The sequence below is a fragment of the Ylistrum balloti genome, unplaced genomic scaffold (assembly GCF_031769215.1).
Source record: "Ylistrum balloti isolate Yb309-2 unplaced genomic scaffold, AGI_CSIRO_Ybal_v1 Utg370882, whole genome shotgun sequence".
Taxonomy (NCBI): Eukaryota; Metazoa; Mollusca; class Bivalvia; order Pectinida; family Pectinidae; genus Ylistrum; species Ylistrum balloti.
The window spans coordinates 1,168,321-1,187,896 of NW_026782502.1; the positions used below are offsets into that span (position 1 = coordinate 1,168,321).

The 19,576-nt window shown below is 35.5% G+C and overlaps 2 protein-coding genes across 2 annotated transcripts in view; one reads left to right on the forward strand and one right to left on the reverse strand.

Moving 5' to 3' along the window:
- LOC132559240 (titin-like) overlaps positions 1 to 4,195 on the reverse strand; it is a 90,821-nt gene extending 86,626 nt beyond the window's left edge. The window contains exon 1 of the mRNA XM_060223857.1: positions 3,986 to 4,195. Coding sequence (XP_060079840.1) covers positions 3,986 to 4,139 — 154 coding nt within the window. The 5' untranslated portion in view covers positions 4,140 to 4,195. The remainder of the gene's footprint in view (positions 1 to 3,985) is intronic.
- A 224-nt stretch (positions 4,196 to 4,419) lies between these two features.
- On the forward strand, positions 4,420 to 18,796 carry LOC132559256 (zinc finger HIT domain-containing protein 2-like). Its single transcript, XM_060223875.1, has 11 exons — positions 4,420 to 4,466; positions 5,737 to 5,886; positions 7,165 to 7,235; positions 9,062 to 9,106; positions 9,366 to 9,490; positions 11,142 to 11,240; positions 13,096 to 13,212; positions 15,472 to 15,564; positions 16,591 to 16,756; positions 16,940 to 17,086; positions 18,411 to 18,796. Exons 1-11 carry the CDS (start codon positions 4,423 to 4,425, stop codon positions 18,524 to 18,526), a joined length of 1,173 nt encoding a protein of 390 aa, XP_060079858.1. The 5' UTR covers positions 4,420 to 4,422; the 3' UTR covers positions 18,527 to 18,796.
- The last annotated feature ends 780 nt before the right edge of the window (positions 18,797 to 19,576 follow it).

Below are 19,576 nucleotides of genomic sequence, written 5' to 3' on the forward strand. Positions count from 1 at the left end.
CTTATTGTGATAATCACACGGTGATGTTGCTCGCGCAAGTAATAATAGTCATCCTAAAGATACTACCCCACATTCCATCGTTACTGCACAAGTCGGTCAGTAAGTGAGACTATTCATTGAATCGTTTATAACAATGTAGTACCCTCCTTTAAGTAATGGGAGCTGTTCTGTGACCAGTCAGAAACATTAATCTGAGGAGTACACTGTGTTCTAACCACAAAAAATATACGATAGAAGCATGCAAGTGAAGGGTGCACAATTATAGACAGACAGGGAAAATTGGTTACATGTGTAGGATTGATAGAGGCACCAGTGGGGGAATTTCTGAGAATACATCAACGAATATATCCTTTAGTTTTGTTTATTGTGGAATGTTTGATATATCGATGTCTTCATAGTTCTTCAGAGTTATAAAGAGTTCAGAACTGTTAAAAGTTACAAAACTATCAGGTTATACTGTAGAATGCCGACTGAATGATTTTGCATCATCAGAATTTGCTTTGTTGAAGAATTAATCTTCACTTTAATGTTTTACCATTATATAAATAATCTAAAGGCTTGTGAAACTTTTTTTTAATAAAAAAAATGAAAAATGTGCAACTGACTAAGCGTAAAATGAGTGAGTCAATGTGGCTTGTACACACAGTCACTTGTTAATCACAGTCATTGTCACTCAGCCGATGGGTCTGTGTGACTTGTATATAGTGTTAAATACAGTCACAGTCACTCAGCTGACAGGTCAGTGTGACTTGTATATAGTGTTAAATATGGTCTCTGTCACTCAGCTGACGGGTCAGTGTGGCTTTTACATAGTGTTAAATACAGTCTCTGTCACTCAGCTGATGGGTCAGTGTGACTTGTATATAGTGTTAAATACAGTCACAGTCACTCAGCTGACGGGTCAGTGTGACTTGTATATAGTGTTAAATATGGTCTCTGTCACTCAGCTGATGGGTCAGTGTGACTTGTATATAGTGTTAAATACTGTTTCTGTGACTCGGCTAACGGGTCTGTGTGGCTTGTATATAGTGTTAAATACTGTCACAGTCACTCAGCTGATGGGTCTGTGTGACTTGTACATAGTGTTAAATACTGTTTCTGTCACTCAGCTGACGGGTCTGTGTGGCTTGTATATAGTGTTAAATACTGTTTCTGTCACTCAGCTGACGGGTCTGTGTGGCTTGTATATAGTGTTAAATACAGTCACAGTCACTCAGCTGACGGGTCAGTGTGACTTGCATATAGTGTTAAATACTGTTTCTGTGACTTGGCTAACGGGTCTGTGTGACTTGTATATAGTGTTAAATACAGTAACAGTCACTCAGTTGACGGGTCTGTGTGACTTGTATATAGTGTTAAATACAGTCACAGTCACTCAGCTGATGGGTCTGTGTGACTTGTACATAGTGTTAAATACTGTTTCTGTCACTCAGCTGACGGGTCTGTGTGGCTTTTATATAGTGTTAAATACAGTCACAGTCACTCAGCTGACGGGTCTGTGTGACTTGTATATAGTGTTAAATACAGTCACAGTCACTCAGCTGGCAGTCAGTGTGACTTGCATATAGTGTTAAATACAGTCACAGTCACTCAGCTGACGGGTCTGTGTGACTTGTATATAGTGTTAAATACAGTCACAGTCACTCAGCTGACGGGTCTGTGTGACTTGTATATAGTGTTAAATACAGTCACAGTCACTCAGCTGACGGGTCAGTGTGACTTGTATATAGTATTAAATACAGTCACAGTCACTCAGCTGACGGGTCAGTGTGACTTGTATATAGTGTTAAATACAGTCACAGTCACTCAGCTGACGGGTCAGTGTGACTTGTATATAGTGTTAAATACAGTCACAGTCACTCAGCTGACGGGTCTGTGTGACTTGTATATAGTATTAAATACAGTCACAGTCACTCAGCTGACGGGTCTGTGTGACTTGTATATAGTATTAAATACAGTCACAGTCACTCAGCTGACGGGTCTGTGTGACTTGTATATAGTGTTAAATACAGTCACAGTCACTCAGCTGACGGGTCTGTGTGACTTGTATATAGTATTAAATACAGTCACAGTCACTCAGCTGACGGGTCTGTGTGACTTGTATATAGTATTAAATACAGTCACAGTCACTCAGCTGATGGAGTACATTTATAATTCATTATATATAGCAGGTTTATAATTCAGGTTTTCATTTTAAATATGAAATTTTTGCATCTAATTATCAATGATTCCCTAAAAAATATCGTGAAACATTTTCAATGTAATATAATATGTTTATAAACTGGGGTGAAACTGCAATTCACCAGGTTATATCAACTTACTCCGATAACGGACATAAAAGAAATGTCTTACTCAAAACTATCGTCTTACTTTGACTTCATAATTCTTTTATCTATATCACATTTGTATTGAATTCTTATCAAATTTTTATGGGAGATTTTAGGATATCTTATTTCTTCACAGTAAATGTTATCTCATATAAAAGGGAGATAATCTAGTAAAAAAAGGCAGTGAGTATTTCTTAATACAACTGGTAGCCTGTCTAACAATATTACATTAATGTAGATCAAAGAATAGAAAATAATTAATAATTAGTTTCATCTGCAAATTGTTTAAATTACAATTATAGTTTAGACAAATTAAATGGATCCCAAGACTTCATGATCTCAAAGCAACACTCAATTAATAAGTATCAACCACTCTTACTACAGAAAGGGAGATAATCAAAACAGAACTTCAATTTTAGAGAGGATTTTTGGACTGATAATGAAATTATTCTCATATTTGAGCCAAATTCCCAATACTGGCAAATTACTCCTTAAAATTTCCTTCCAAATTCTCCTCTTTTTTAACATGAGAAAAAGACAGCTTATCATAAACCAGTGATTAAACAAAACTGCAGTCATTACAAAGTGGATTTACACAGGAAAAGTTTCCACATACAAATCATGCACATAGAAAGTATTCACATGCATAGAGAAGATAATGATCAGTGGACCCTGTCCAGAAAGTTGATCCATATTTAAAGAATTAACAGTGCCTGAAGGAGAAAATCCTCCAAGAAATATTTACAACGGCACTGTACCCACAAGTATGGGCTCCTTAGAGAACTCAGAACCAACACCAGGAAAATTATTAATCATAACTCATTAACTGTCACTTTAAATTGTAAGGTGCATCGAAATATAGTAAAACTAATCCAAGTGCTAATCTTTGGTACATGAACACAACACAACCACATTTGTAATCACAAACCAACTTTGTGTTGTAGAGCTCTCATACATTTATAGAAAATATACCATTAAAATATACCCTATATCCTAGTTCCCTACAGTACACTGCGAAGGTGATTGTGCTATTGATCTGGTGTAGTTATTTCTGTTGTTTGTCTGAGATGTTGTGGAAAGATAATGTAATAAACGTTTTCATCAATAATAATTCTGGAAAAACAAACGTAGCTTCCCAGTCACCAACTTATTCAAAAACGATGTAAACGAAAAACCCATCTTACTGCCATTTGTTTATTTGTCACGAAAATGGAGAACCCATGAAGACCATGTTTTATGCTGAAATTCCGAAAAAACTAATCATATTCAGCAAGGGGATGGACCATTCAATCTTCATGTGCAAATATTTCGCAGTCCAGTCTCTTTCCCGATCTGTTTGATTTTTTTTCTTAAAGGTTCAAGCGGTACAACCTTTTCAGCTGCTTGCATGAAAGTAACATATGATACTGAATGCGTCTCCAAGAAGACACCATTTAGGATGACATTGGATAAAGTGAGCAGTCACCCATTAAAGAACTGATTACGTTGAACGTTGCTTAACACAAAATTTGATCACACAACACAAAAATATTGCACAGCTGAAATGCCTATATCCATGTGCCTATACCATTTCATATCATTTTAGTGGAGGTAAATCAATTTAATCATCATTATATTGTAACGTTGGTGATACTTCAAAGAGAAGAAAGGTTACTTACCATCTCTTACTCTCAGCAACTGGTCAAAATATTTGGCACCAAACTCAAAAATGTTCTCTGGTTGATTTCTCAATACTTCCCGTGCGAGACCTTCGAGAATGTTTTGGAAACCTTTTGGCACTCTAAGTTTTGTGTTTGAAAATGGAACTGCCATTTTTGTTCAATATGATCCCTGTTTACAAACGCAGAAGCACCTCTTTTCCACTTGACAACAGAGTAAGCGTGTTACTTCGGGTAAATATGGCAGACTAGTTTGTAACTGTCGCTATAACGACAAACCCAACAAGGATAATCAGAGGTAAAGTCTAGAGAAGTTCCGAAAAAGTCCATGTCTTTCAAGCGTTTTTTGGTCAGGTGCTCTCGCTGTTCACAATACCGGCGTAATAGTGACTTGGATCATTGAATGTAAACGCATGTGTTTCGTTCGTTTTATAAACATGGAAGGAGCTGGCGACTCATTGCAAGATGGGATTTGTCCGTTGTGAGTATATTGTTAAAACATTTGTGTCCAACCGACACAGATCTATAAAATGGGGTTGCCACAATCAATGTAGTGACGTGAATTAGGAGAATGTTAACAAGTTTGCCCATGGACATGAACAGGTGGCGACTGATTAGGCCTAGTTCCTTTTGGGATTCTCCTTTGGGACTCAATTATATCGGACGTTTGACAATGTTCCTCGTCGGACGGACATTGTCAAACGTCCGATATAAATGAGTCCCAAGGAGGAGTCTCAAAAGGGATTAGACTAGGGCTAGTTTAGATATAATAGAATAATTTGACTTTCCTGTCGATGAAGGTGTTCTTTTTTTATTTTCTTCTGTGTCTTTAAAGATTCACTCTGATTTATTTATTTGTATTAATATTTAAAACAACACGATTGTTAAGAGTAAGGCCAGTCAAAAATACACGTGTTCATTGTAACATGTTTGAAAAATTTGGGGTGGGATAAAACATTTAAACAATAATTTTGCATGATTTATATAGGAAAGGGATCTTGACTTTAATATCCCTTATTGTTTTCTGAAAAGTACCTAAAACGTTTAGGGGAGACACAATATATAAGGAAAGGTATATGGTTATCATAAGCAGTAAACATTTGTTGTTGAGCCTAATATGAAGGTGTTTTGTGGTGATTGGTAAGTCAGTCTTCAGTATTGATGAAAAGATAATGAATTCTTATGCAGGTACAGATGTACAGACAAATGACATTCCTCATTAGTGCTAAGTGTGCTTGTTGACTGATCCAGGACACATCATTTTCTCATCAAGAGATGAGATGGAGTCCATTATATAAAATATAAGAATAAAAATAACAAGGCAAACACATTGTCATAGTATAAAATGTGTGAAACTGTATGAAATTTATTTGTCTTTCAGTAAACTCATTAACATTTCCAAATATATCTTTGTGCATAATGTAGAATCTATGTATCAGATAAGATAATCTTAAAGTAATCATCTAAGTAAGTTCATTGTATATCACAATTTCCAAAGCATATACCTGGTAATCAAAACAACCATTCGCCTATGGTTCGCAGGTTTACATTTCATTTTCACTGAAACGTCAAATTTGATTAGCAAATAACAATGACTACTAATTAATGCCATATACAAGTAAGTGCTTATAAATGTAGGCATACAGAGTTTGAGATAAAATTTTGTATTGTTGTAGCTGATCATTCATCCACAGTCATTATTCAAATCATTATAAGAAAACACTGTAAATGTACTTTTTAATTTGTTTCAGATGTTTAAAAAATGAAACAAAATACACTTGTCCACGCTGTAATGTGAGATACTGTTCGGTGGAGTGCTATAAGGGAGAGAAACATATGGATTGCTCCGAGTCCTTCTACAAAGATTGCTTCATTGAAGGTCTGAAAGATCAGTCATCTGGGTGAGATATTTTACTTGATTCTGGTTATTAGGACTCAATATAGTGAACTGTATTAGAAAAAGCTTGTGTTGGCCTTCATGCTGTTTTCATAGAAAATCAGAAGAGAAAAAAAATCAAAATTTATCGTTCCAGAGATCTAAGATATGATTTGTTCAGAATCTTTTGCGTGATTTTAGACAAGAAAATTGTCACATTTTAAAGAATAATGCATATAAATTATAAAACTGAAATACTAGAGCTAGATTGCTTTAAATGTAGGCAGAAGTGGCAGTGAAGAGATTTTCTTATAAATGTAGATATTTTGATACTCACAGCTTTGTTGTATACAAGATACCCCAACACAAGAACCTGGGTTATTAAGGGTTGCTCAGAGTCAGATATCTATCATTAAAATTTGATGAAAAACTTAAAAACAATAAAAGAAGATATCAAAGCTAAACCATGTTACCCTGTAGCTGAGAATGGCATAAGTCCATCCGCTATATTCCAGGGTTTACAATCACTTTCATTCTCTGGACCCCTGGAACATGTTATGGCAAACTTGAAGGCACAAGCAAGTAATTTGATTGCCATGACATATTCCAGGGTTGCAGAAAGCTAAAGTGAGCATAGCTCCTGGAGTATCGAGGATGGGCATAAGTGAAAAACACACAACAATATCAAAATTTCACATTATCACAATTCAAATATTTGAATTTGTGGGTATTTTGCATATTACATCTTAGCTGCTTCTGTTTGAATGTCACACAAACATTAGATTCCTATAAATGCATATTCATTTGCACAATATGTCCGGTCACTAAGACCGTCAAACAAATAGTTCCTTCATTCTCTGTGGCAATTTTTCTGCTTGTTAAGTTGTAGATTGATGAAATGTAAAAGTGAATGCTTAATGACTCAGTTAAAACAAATGGAAAATCTTAGTTAAGAATTTTATTGGAATCCTAGTTTCTTTTTGATAATATTATTCCAGGATAGGAATAAAGACCAACTTTTTACTTTTTATTGGTAAATTTTTATACCAAAAATTATCCAAATTTGAAAGTCTACTTGTTTTTAACTTACTCTAACAAAAATCTATATTGTGAGATATGAATTGCTCTTATTCAATTTAAAACTCAAATAGATACAGGGCTATTAAAGAATATTTCCCCTTTTTATCCAAAACTGAGATTTCACTTAGATTGTAAATGTTCAATATTTTACCTAGATTTGAGGATTTATTAATCAGGAATTTTACCTGCAGTGGTTAAGAAAGGATCTTTATTCCACTTTCAGACTAGAGGAGAAAAGAAAAATTATGGAAATGATATCGAGAGTGGAAGAGGAAACAGAAGGATTAGAGAGTGGTAAGTTACTTACGTTTACATAATATTCTGCTTCAAGTTGTGAGTTACCTCCCCTTACATAGTATCCACATTCAAGTGGTGAGTTACTTCCCCTTATATAGTATCCTGGTTCAAGTTGTGAGTTACTTCCCCTTACATAGTGCCCCAGTTCAAGTGGTGAGTTACATCCCTTTACATAGTGCCCCAGTTCAAGTGGTGAGTTACTTCCCCTTATGTAGTATCCTGGTTCAAGTGGTGAATTACTTCCGTTTACATAGTATCCTGGTTCAAGTGATGAGTTACTTCCCCTTACATAGTATCGTGGTTCAAGTGATGAGTTACCTCCCCTTACATAGTATCCACATTCAAGTGGTGAGTTACTTCCCCTTATATAGTATCCTGGTTCAAGTTGTGAGTTACTTCCCCTTACATAGTGCCCCAGTTCAAGTGGTGAGTTACATCCCTTTACATAGTGCCCCAGTTCAAGTGGTGAGTTACTTCCCCTTATGTAGTATCCTGGTTCAAGTGGTGAATTACTTCCCCTTACATAGTGCCCCAGTTCAAGTGGTGAGTTACTTCCATTTACATAGTATCCCAGTTCAAGTGGTGAGTGACTTCCGTTTACATAGTATCCCGGTTCAAGTGATGAGTTACTTCCCCTTACATAGTATCCTGGTTCAAGTGATGAGTTACTTCCCCTTACATAGTATCGTGGTTCAAGTGATGAGTTACCTCCCCTTACATAGTATCAACATTCAAGTGGTGAGTTACTTCCCCTTATATAGTATCCTGGTTCAAGTGGTGAATTACTTCCCTTACATAGTATCCTGGTTCAAGTGATGAGTTACTCCCCTTACATAGTATTCTGGTTCAAGTGATGAGTTACTTCCCCTTACATAGTATCCTGGTTCAGGCGGTGAGTTACTTCCCCTTACATAGTATCCTGGTTCAAGTGGTGAGTTACTTCCCCTTACATAGTATCCCAGTTCTAATAGTGAGTAACTTCCCCTTACATAGTATCCCAGTTCTAATAGTGAGTAACTTCCCCTTACATAGTATTCCGGTTCAAGTGGCATTTTCATGGAAATTTAAGAAACAGATTTGAAAACTTAAGAGTCTAATAATAAATACATTGAAACAAGTACAACAATATATTGTTTAAAAAACATTAATCCAGATAAAGTTTTTATGTCTCCTGCAATTCACCCCTTTAATCCCAATGTCACGTGATACTGAATCAGTGTAATAACGTAAGAACTTCTTAATAGATTTGGTAAATATCAGCCCTAAGTATCATAACATCAAGTTCTACACATGATCAGATTCTAATTTGCAACATAGATCTAGGTTTTAAGAGAATTTTGGACCGAGGTGTAAAGCAAGAAATATGATAATATCTCAAACATTGTGGAGTACTGTACATGGTTAGATGGAAATGTCATTGATGTACAAAGATCACCTTTATACAATAGTCATCTGTCTACAAAGGCTGCTTTTTAGTTCCCTATGTAATACAATGCACAGTATTTGAACCTTTATGTAAAGGTGACCTGTGTATAAAGTCTGTATTGTTTTAGTTCCCTATGTACCTTTATGTAAAGGTGACCTGTGTATAAAGTCTGTATTGTTTTAGTTCCCTATGAACCTTTATGTAAAGGTGACCTGTGTATAAAGTCTGTATTGTTTTAGTTCCCTATGTAATACATTTCATAGTTATTGAACCTGTATATAAAGGCCACTTGTGTTTAAAGGCCACTTTTCACTGCTTCCTTGAGTGACATTATATAGACAGGTTTGACTGTATTGTCTGTTGTCAAATGTAGTAATATTCCATGTTTCACATTCAGATGATGAGCCAGATCTAGCTGAACGACTTGAAGGGCTTGATCTGGGTATGTCTTTACCAATCATTTAATCTTTGCCACTCTGTTAATTTATAAATATAAGTTTATATATGTTTTTACTGCAAATAAATAATTATGACATTTTTTTCCCAAATGTTTTGACTCGGTTAATCGTCTTTTTAACTACTTTGACCTTTTGACCTCATTAAATGTTTGTTAACTGTTCACTAATATTCTCTAATTACTGTTTTTAACCCAGTAAAAGTTCTGTTCCAATATTTCTGACCCTTTTTTATTGTTCTGACAGATTGTGATGCTGGTGCTATCTGGAAGCAGTTGACTGAGAAAGAAAGAAAAGAATTTGACCTGATGAGCAGAGATGGCCGCCTGGGTCACCTTGTTGAAGTATGGACACCGTGGTGGAATCCTGAGGTAATTATTTAATGATGTAGTATACACAGTATTGAACATATTGTTGGTCGTGTGGCGCAATGGTAACATACTCACCTTTCACCTGTTATCCAGAGTTCAATTCCAGGAACAGATGATATGAAAAAGGTTGAGGTAACCTTCCCGACCATGTGGGTTTTCACTGGATGCTCCATTTTCTTCTCACAGTAAGACCCCTTGCACTCTTACACCGTGGCCAACAAGAGCGATGGTATGAGCTGGAAAAATTTGTTTTGCAATTGTTGTAAAATAGATAAAGTTTATTTATTTATTTATTTATTCCAGAAACTGATATGATAGGGCAGTATAATGAAGGACCACATTCATTATTTTCTAATTCTGTCAATGATTTTTTATTTTGACTACATGGAGATGAGAGATGTTAAGATTGTTTTAGAAACACATACCAGGATAAGATCAAATGCTTCCGGACTTTGTCTGAATACATTAATTTGAAAACAATGTATGTTTTGCTAATGGTTGATATGTGTTACAACAGTATATACCAATGTCTAGTAATAAGCCCATCCACATATATAGTAGTCAGAGTTAAAGGAGCTATTTAGTCAAGTTTGTTTATTTTTATTCTAGTTACATATTCATCTGTAAAATGTTGTTCTATAATCCTAATGAAATATCCTGGCCGACATATTGATACAAGGGCGTGCTTTCCTTCGGTTTTTTAATTAATTAATGGGAAATTCTAATCGTCTGTACAGACACGATAAATGCAAATGAGCAAGCTGTCTATGCACACTTTGACCTGTGAGCATGCGCAAACGTGTCTGAAAAACTAAACAAAAATGGCTGGCCAGCGGAAGCGTGTTTGTGGCAAATGGGTCACGTCATCGCACACAAAACATAGGAAAGGCCAGTGGCAGAAAGCTCAACCTCAAATAACAATAGGAGAGCAGTACGAGAGGTGGGACAAGTTCAAGTAAGAAAACTTTTTCCAAAGTAATGAAGAAGTTGTGAAGACTCTCCTAGACTGTTGGTAAGTGATAAGTCATCATCGCTGGTGATATTTTTTGTATGTCAGACCGTGTTTGGCAGATTTAAACTATCAAATAACAATTCACCGTGAATTTTAGTAACTTGTATGTTCACAAAGGTTTACCACGCAATTTCTTTCATGATTTCCTTACAAAAGGAGTTAACGTGAAATCAGACTCACCGTTTCGTCACTTGATGCCTCCATATCACGTGCATTAGTTTACAAACAGTCTTCTTCCAACCAGAGAGTGTGACATTTCATGCTATATTTGGATTATCGCTATTTTTGGCGGGGGCTTCCCCAGATTTTAAACAGACCACACTAACCATTGGCTATGTAGGAGAAAACTATTATGTACAGTTTAGTTAGTGTGGACACATATATTTTCATTTCCAGCTAAATACAAACAACACTGCTTGACTAAATAGCCCCTTTAAAGAAATGGCAAAAATGTCATTGTCCTGTATTAAGCCCATCCTCTTATACTGAAATTTCAGTAGAAATTACAACCAATGTTATTGTCCTGTATTAAACAGATATATGTAATTGCTCTATGATAACGTCACCTTCCTGATTCTACAGAAGGATAAACTTAGTTACATCAACCCTATCATAGTCTCTATTATTTTACTATTACAGTCCAAACAGCTGATACAAGATGAGGATGACCCCAGAGACCAGCCAAGAAAGTTTCCAAAGGTCAAGGACGACATCATAGATCTAGCTGTTCTGTTACCGGTATACATGTTTTTATTTTGTAATTCGGTTTAGACAACATTTTTGTAGGAAGGCATTGTTTACTCACTCCTCCAAAACATTATCTTTTGTGTTATAATTTTTAAATAATTTTCCACTTGATCTGAGTTCACTTTTTAGGTCATCTGACCCGAAGGGTCTGATGACCTATAGTCATCATGCTTCGTCCGTCGTCGTCCGCCGTGCGCCGTCCGTAAACTTTTCATTCAAACGACTTCTTCTGAAATACTAGAAGGTCTAGGGGGCTAATACTTGGCACAGAGGATACTGGCATGGAGCTCTACCAAGTTTGTTCAAATGAATGACCTTGACCCACTTTAAAGGTCACAGGGGTCAAATATGTTAAAATCTTTAAACAACTTCTTCTCATTAACCAAAAGGCTCAGAGTGTAGATATTGGGCCTGTGACATGCTGGGATGAAGGACTACCAAGTTTGTTTAAATGAATGACCTTGAACAACTTTCAAGGTCACAGGGGTCAAATATGTCAAAATCTTTAAATAACTTCTTCTCAAATACTAGAAGGCCTAGGGGGCTAATACTTGGCCCATAGCATGCTGGCATGGAGCCCTACAAAGTTTGTTCAAATGAATGACCTTGGCCCACTTTCAAGGTCACAGGGGTCAAATATGTTAAAATATACAAAGGACTTCATCTCAATAAGCAAAAGTCTATGAGTGCCGATATTGGGTCTGTAGCATGCTGGGAGGAAAGGCTACCAAGTTTATTTAAATGAATGACCTTGAACAACTTTCAAGGTCGCAGGGGTCAAATATGTCAAAATCTTTAAATAACTTCTTCTCAAATACTAGAAGGCCTAGGGGGCTAATACTTGGCCCATAGCATGCTGGCATGGAGCCCTACAAAGTTTGTTCAAATGAATGACCTTGGCCCACTTTCAAGGTCACAGGGGTCAAATATGTTAAAATATACAAAGGACTTCATCTCAATAAGCAAAAGTCTATGAGTGCCGATATTGGGTCTGTAGCATGCTGGGAGGAAAGGCTACCAAGTTTATTCAAATGAATGACCTCAACCCACTTTCAAGGTCACAGGGGTCAAATATGTTAAAATATACAAACGACTTCTTCTCAACAAGCAAAAGTCCATGAGTGCTGATATTGGGCCTGTAAGATGCTTGGAGGAGAGGCTACCAAGTTTGTTCAAATGAATGACCTCAACCCACTTTCTAGGTTTGGCTTGCTTTTTGTCAGATGACCGTTAAGGCCCATGGGCCTCTTGTTTCAAAGCTGTTTTTATGAAACAGTGAACTTTCTCTTTTATCCTCAACTAGATTCTTTTCTGGATAGCCTATTTCAGTTTATAGGCTATTTTTAGACATCTGAAAGATTCACAAAATGATACTGTAAGTCATGAATATATCACATTTATTTTATTTTGTGAACTTTCCTCTTTAGACATAGTTCTGAATACATGATTTTGCAAACTGTATTCTAGAAATGACTTGGGAATGATAAGCTGTGAGATATGGACTCAATATTTGTAATCGAATCAGCATGGCTGTGATCAAGAATTCTTTGTATACAAATAATCACGAGGAATTTGAATTCCTGATTGACTCTCCTCGCATAATAACGTGAAAATAAATCCCACACAAAATAAAAGTGATTTACAGTATCAGATTGATATGACAGTCAGATGTTGTCGGAACCAGTCAGTGTTATTTAACACAGACAAAGCCAGGTTCAAATGAAGTCAAAAGTTCTGGGCAAAACTGGTCGATGATTAAAATAGATAAGAAGCAACTTATTCCAAGCATGTTGCAATTTATTATCTTGTTTAGTTAGTGAAGATAATATACGATTTCATTTTCCAGAAATCTAAGCCGTCCAGTGGAGTGAAATACAGTGTGGTGGGATCACTGTATGCTTACTGTTTTGTATGTCGGTTACACAACGGAGATCATTGGGATACACCTGTCGAGTCGGCACAGGTAACGACATAAAGCAGAAATAATACCTTTTAAATTGTACCTGTGATTTGTGTTGGGAGTTATCTCCCTTTAAGATTAAGCTATAGATATCAGTAAATCTGTCTGGTCACTGCTATACCAGGATTTCCATCTTAGTTTGTTATGTTAACATTAGTGTTACTCCAGATCTAGGGTCTTGGTGACAGAATGATTAAGACTTTGGACTGTCTTTGTTACTGAGTCACAGATTCTAGGCCTAATTTAGGCAGTCATTAGGTTCTGACCAAAGTTAAGCGTTTTTCATTTGGAAACTCTGTTTTTCTCCCAAAACTCCAACCAGGCAGATCCTTAAAGGCTGTAAATAGGAGTAATATAACAGCCTACACATTGTAAACTACTCCTTCTAAATCTTACTTTGATGATTTATTATTTTCTGTCCTTGTATGGAAATATGTTGACATTGTAGTAACTACATATTGTATGGTTATCTAAATGTGTTGACATTGTAGTAACTACATATTGTATGGTTATCTAAATGTGTTGACATTGTAGTAACTACATATTGTATGGTTATCTAAATGTGTTGACATTGTAGTAACTACATATTGTATGGTTATCTAAATGTGTTGACATTGTAGTAACTACATATTGTATGGTTATCTAAATGTGTTGACATTGTAGTAACTACATATTGTATGGTTATCTAAATGTGTTGACATTGTAGTAACTACATATTGTATGGTTATCTAAATGTGTTGACATTGTAGTAACTACATATTGTATGGTTATCTAAATGTGTTGACATTGTAGTAACTGCATAGTGTATGGTTATCTAAATGTGTTGACATTGTAGTAACTACATAGTGTATGGTTATCTAAATGTGTTGACATTGTAGTAACTACATATTGTATGGTTATCTAAATGTGTTGACATTGTAGTAACTACATATTGTATGGTTATCTAAATGTGTTGACATTGTAGTAACTACATATTGTATGGTTATCTAAATGTGTTGACATTGTAGTAACTACATATTGTATGGTTATCTAAATGTGTTGACATTGTAGTAACTGCATATTGTATGGTTATCTAAATGTGTTGACATTGTAGTAACTGCATATTGTATGGTTATCTAAATGTGTTGACATTGTAGTAACTACATATTGTATGATAATCTAAATGTGTTGACATTGTAGTAACTACATATTGCATGGTTATCTAAATGTTTTGACATTGTAGTAACTACATATTGTATGGTTATCTAAATGTGTTGACATTGTAGTAACTACATATTGTATGATTATCTAAATGTGTTGACATTGGTGTCCATATATTTACATTTGAAATGCATGACTTTTGTCAAATATTTTGATAAACAGGAGATACATTTGAACTTGTTATATTAAACTTGTATAATTAAAAAACCTGTTATATTAAACCTGTAGAATTAAAAACCCTGTTATATTAAAAGTATTCTGTCGATCTTGGTCACACTCGCAATAAATGTTCAAACTCACTTGGATAACTAGAAGTCTCCCCCTGGCCATGTTCACGTTGAGGAAATGATGTTGGACTGTATCTCAATTTGTGTTTTTATTGTCTTTTGGCAAATGTAATTTGAGTAAAATTACGTTTAGATGACTTATGTCAAATTTAAACCAAAGATTTCAGAAATGTTCGCAACATCTTTATTAGTGGTCAACGTAATGACAACGCCATATCCTTGTACAAGCCTAATTAACCGACATGTTTATAAACATATACAAACTTTGTGATTAAAAAGTTTCCTCCAGAGACAGAAATTTAATATTTATCATTGAAGACCCTTAGACTACCAATTTATAATTACACATAAAAAGAGCATGTACATTTAAAAAATTTTAACATTCAAATAATGTTACAATAACATTGGAATCTCTGGATGTTGATATAACATTGAACATACTTGAACCTTATTTCAATGTTGAAATATCTGAAGTGCAAAAAAAACTTTAACTTTAAAAATGTTGATAAATAATGTTATGCAATATTTGCTGCCTATCCACACAGATTTCCAGTAGGTTGATTTAAGTGCCCCTACCCATTCTGAATTCCACATATCTCCTATTTTTGGAGTAAAACTGCTACAAATTTCAGTTTTAACTTTCAGTTGATTTACCAATTTAGAGTTGATCACACATTGACAACACATTAGTCACCATAGAGTGTCATACTTATGTGTTACAGCAGTTTCATGTACCCATTGTAACACAAAGTAACTTTTTTTTTCTTATTTCCAGGAAATGTTGATAGTTAGCGATCTGACAAATAAGGATGTTGTCTACAACAGTCCAGGGGAGGTAATCCAGTCATCTATACAGCGTGTCACAAAGGTAATAAGTTAATCAAACAGATTTCTGTCATAAAATTATTATGGGATATTTCAAACTCCAAGGTATAAAACTGAGTTAAATAGTGATGGGTTTGTAGTAGGAAAGTTTTATGGATACAGCAGTCGAGGGGAGGTAATCCAGTCATCTACAAAGGTAAGTTTCTTGGATATTTTAAAGCAAAGAATAAATAGTTTCTTGTTATTATTACATCAGAACTTTAAACCTGCATTACTGTGGTTTCCTTTACAGTCACAAGGACACAATAAACAATAAATGATAAACAACCAGCATTAAACCTGTCTATAAAGACCACCTCTATATAAAGTCACAATAAACATCAATTATAAGATGAAGTTCACCTGTCTATGAAGACCACATGTCTACGAAGGCCACCTGTCTTGTATAGGTGTATCTTTCATAGCCACTGTTATCTAACACATCAAAAATGTTTAATATTGATTCAACCAGATTTTTATTTTATTTCTTGTGGTGTTTGGCAATTTGTTATTTGAATCAAATGAGGGTTGTATGATTTTATGCATCACGTCCTATTATGATACAGCACATCTAACCTGTTCTGTCCTGACTCACTATCATAAATTTCAGCATCTTCATTTCGTTTTAGACTTTGATAAAAAAAAATTCACAAAAGACAAGAACTGAAACCCCTTGAAGGAGTTGTGTATTAACAGGGTCGAAAGGTCAAGGTCATTTTTTGTATGAATATCCTCTAGCTATTCAATGAAAATTGCCTGTCTAGCTAATTAGGGTCTTTAAACTTGTGCTAATGGCATATATGAGAATACACTCAATTAGTAATATGTATTTGATGATTCCTATGTCATGGTCATGTAACTATATATATATATTTGTCAACCAATGATACAGTGTATTAGTTTCCACAAAAGTTGGGGGTGGGGTGGGGGGTAATGTCATTAACAGATTTTCTTATTATTGCATTGTTGTGATTTGAAATGAAGAAACACATTTTACAATATGATGATTGATATGTCATTGTCTTTCCAGAGTTCATTTGGGAGAGGAACATCAGCTGGATTCAGCATTTCAATAATAGAGGATATTATCAACATCATAAGGGGCCCTTCTGAAGAGAGGCCCCTTGAGTACCTGATAATAGCTTTGTCAGAGCTCCTTCATATTATACAGAAAGCCAAAAAACTTGTATCGAAGGGTAAGATTAACAATGAATGACCATTTTAGCACCCCTACTACATATTTTATTCTCACACTTATTTTTCTCATTTTTCATTTGTCACCAAAAAATTTTACAAAGATATTAATATTTGGAAATTTTCATAACATATCTCTACTGGATGCCAAGCTAAACATTGTAATTAAATTTGAATTGCTACAGGTTTGAAATCTGGGAAGTGCAAGGGAGGTAATTCTATGAAGAAGGATTTATTTGCCTGCGAAAAGAAGTTAGAGTTTTACCTGAGTTGGTCACAAAGACTAGGAATGTCTCTACACATGTTGGTGCCAGAACTTGTCCTGGAGCACAGTAAGTCAAATGGGAATGTGATCACCAAGTAAATATAGAATGGTCAGACTCATTTCAGATTTGATATTAACAGATTGATATGAAGGATGGAGCAAGTAGGATTTACATCCTGTATTTTATATATGTACAGTGTCAAACCTTCTTTCGGAAAATGTTGTTAGGGTTGGTAATGTCAATAGAATAAATTTTCTTATAACACAACTAGAAGAAGATTAGAGTGTGATGTTTTGATGACTACGCGGTCACCTTCATCTTATAACACAACCAGTAGAAGATTAGAGTGTGATGTTTTGATGAATACACAGTCACTTTCATCTTATAACACAACCAGTAGAAGATTAGAGTGTGACGATGACTACACGGTCACCTTCATCTTATAACACAACCAGTAGAAGATTAGAGTGTGATGTTTGGATGACTATGCGGGCACCATCATCTTATAACACAAACAGTAGAAGATTAGAGTGTGACGTTTCGATGACTCCACTGTCACCTTCATCTCATAACACAACCAGTAGAAGATTAGAGTGTGACGTTTCGATGACTACACGGTCACCTTCATCTTATAACACAACCAGTAGAAGATTAGAGTGTGATGTTTTGATGACTTCATGTACGTAGTGTACAAGATGGTAAGTAACTGACTAACAGCCATGAAGCCTCACAATCATGGATCCTTTACACTACAAAAGTCAGTGCTAGTACGCTCCACACTGGTCATTTGTCTGATGAAGGTGACCGTGTAGATCTCGACACTACGTACGTTGGTGCTAGTACCCTCCACACCGGTCATTTGTCTGATGAAGATGACTGTGAAGTCATCAAACCTCGGAACTCAAATCTTCTACTAGTTTTGTTATAAAACCTTTTATTCTACATGCCTTCTACAGTATAAGATAAAGATATATTATCTGTTTATATGATAATATTCAACAATTAGATATTTTATCTGCACTCACCTATATGCTTTTCCTAGTAAGGAAAATACCAAAATTTAAATTTGATTACTTAGTTACTACTTATTACTGTCAAACATTTATGTTATTTCGGATCACTGAATTGAACAGAAAGTTAATCAGTATTACAGTAAGTAATATTTACATGGTAATAAGAGTTTAGCTGGGTGTAAAGAACGGCGACAATGACCCTCTGATTTGATACTTCGAGGTATGGATATGACAGTAAGTGGTAATTCAACCGAACAGCAATTGATACGGGTTGGTTTATTACAAAATAGGCTCTAAACCATTCGGTTAGGATTAGAACGGAGGTAACTCTTTTTAAAATGTACCGTATGTTATCTGGAGTTTGTTTCTATTTCCAGGTGCTGCTGAATCGGACTTGAGAGATATGGACGAGAAACGATCCGAATTGGAGGAGTTTTGGGGCGGTAAACAAAAACCACAGCAAAGAACAAAACTAATTGAAGAGATCACATAATCTCCAAAAATCTGAAAAATGGATTTTCTTCTACAAAGTAAAATACACTGGTATCCATGACAATAACAATGTCGTGCTGCTCTACATGGTCTGAACGATTCAGAACTTAGAGAAGAGCTTGATTATAACATGATCATTACAACATTTAAACAGTCATGTTAGCAGACAATGATCAGAATCGCTCAGTCTCTTCTACAAATACATTTTCTGTTGTGTAGTTATGAAATATTTATCCGTCAATAAACACATGACTATGGATATCTGCCTTTAATAAACGTTGTTAAATCATTATAATTTTTGTGGTGATATTATTTTCCTTTGATTTGCGATTACTCTTAATCCATGAAATCATGTGGCCACATAACTAGATGCAGTTGTCAGGAACCTTTAGTACCAGAGGATTTAGTTAGCAAGACATCCCCAGGAAATTAGGTTCCAACTAAAATGCACATTTTTGGAAAACCACACTATATGATCCCCAGTAAAATGAATAAATGATTTTAAAATAATGTTCATCCCTTGGCTAAACGCAGGAAATAATGTTTATCACTCGGCTAAACGCAGGAAATAATGTCCATCCCTCGGCTAAACGCAGGAAATAATGTCCATCCCTCGGCTAAACACAGGAAATAATGTTCATCCCTCGGCTAAACGCAGGAAATAATGTCCATCCCTCGGCTAAATGCAGGAAATAATGTTCATCCCTTGGCTAAACGCAGGAAATGTTCATCCCTTGGCTAAACGCAGGAAATAATGTCCATCCCTCGGCTAAACGCAGGAAATAATGTCCATCCCTCGGCTGAATGCAGGAAATAATGTCCATCCCTCGGCTAAACGCAGGAAATAATGTCCATCCCTCGGCTAAACGCAGGAAATAATGTCCATCCCTCGGCTAAATGCAGGAAATAATGTCCATCCCTCGGCTAAACGCAGGAAATAATGTTTATCCCTCGGCTAAATGCAGGAAATAATGTCCATCCCTCGGCTAAATGCAGGAAATAATGTCCATCCCTCGGCTAAATGCAGGAAATAATGTCCATCCCTCGGCTA

What these genes read in the sequence shown, in the direction of transcription:
- LOC132559256 (XM_060223875.1), top strand. Translation starts at nt 4,423, where the DNA reads ATGGAAGGAGCTGGCGACTCATTGCAAGATGGGATTTGTCCGTT. An exon ending in CACCGTGGTGGAATCCTGAG is followed by an intron (nt 9,491 to 11,141) that starts GTAATTATTTAA and finishes TTACTATTACAG; the next exon opens with TCCAAACAGCTGATACAAGA. An exon ending in CTATACAGCGTGTCACAAAG is followed by an intron (nt 15,565 to 16,590) that starts GTAATAAGTTAA and finishes TTGTCTTTCCAG; the next exon opens with AGTTCATTTGGGAGAGGAAC.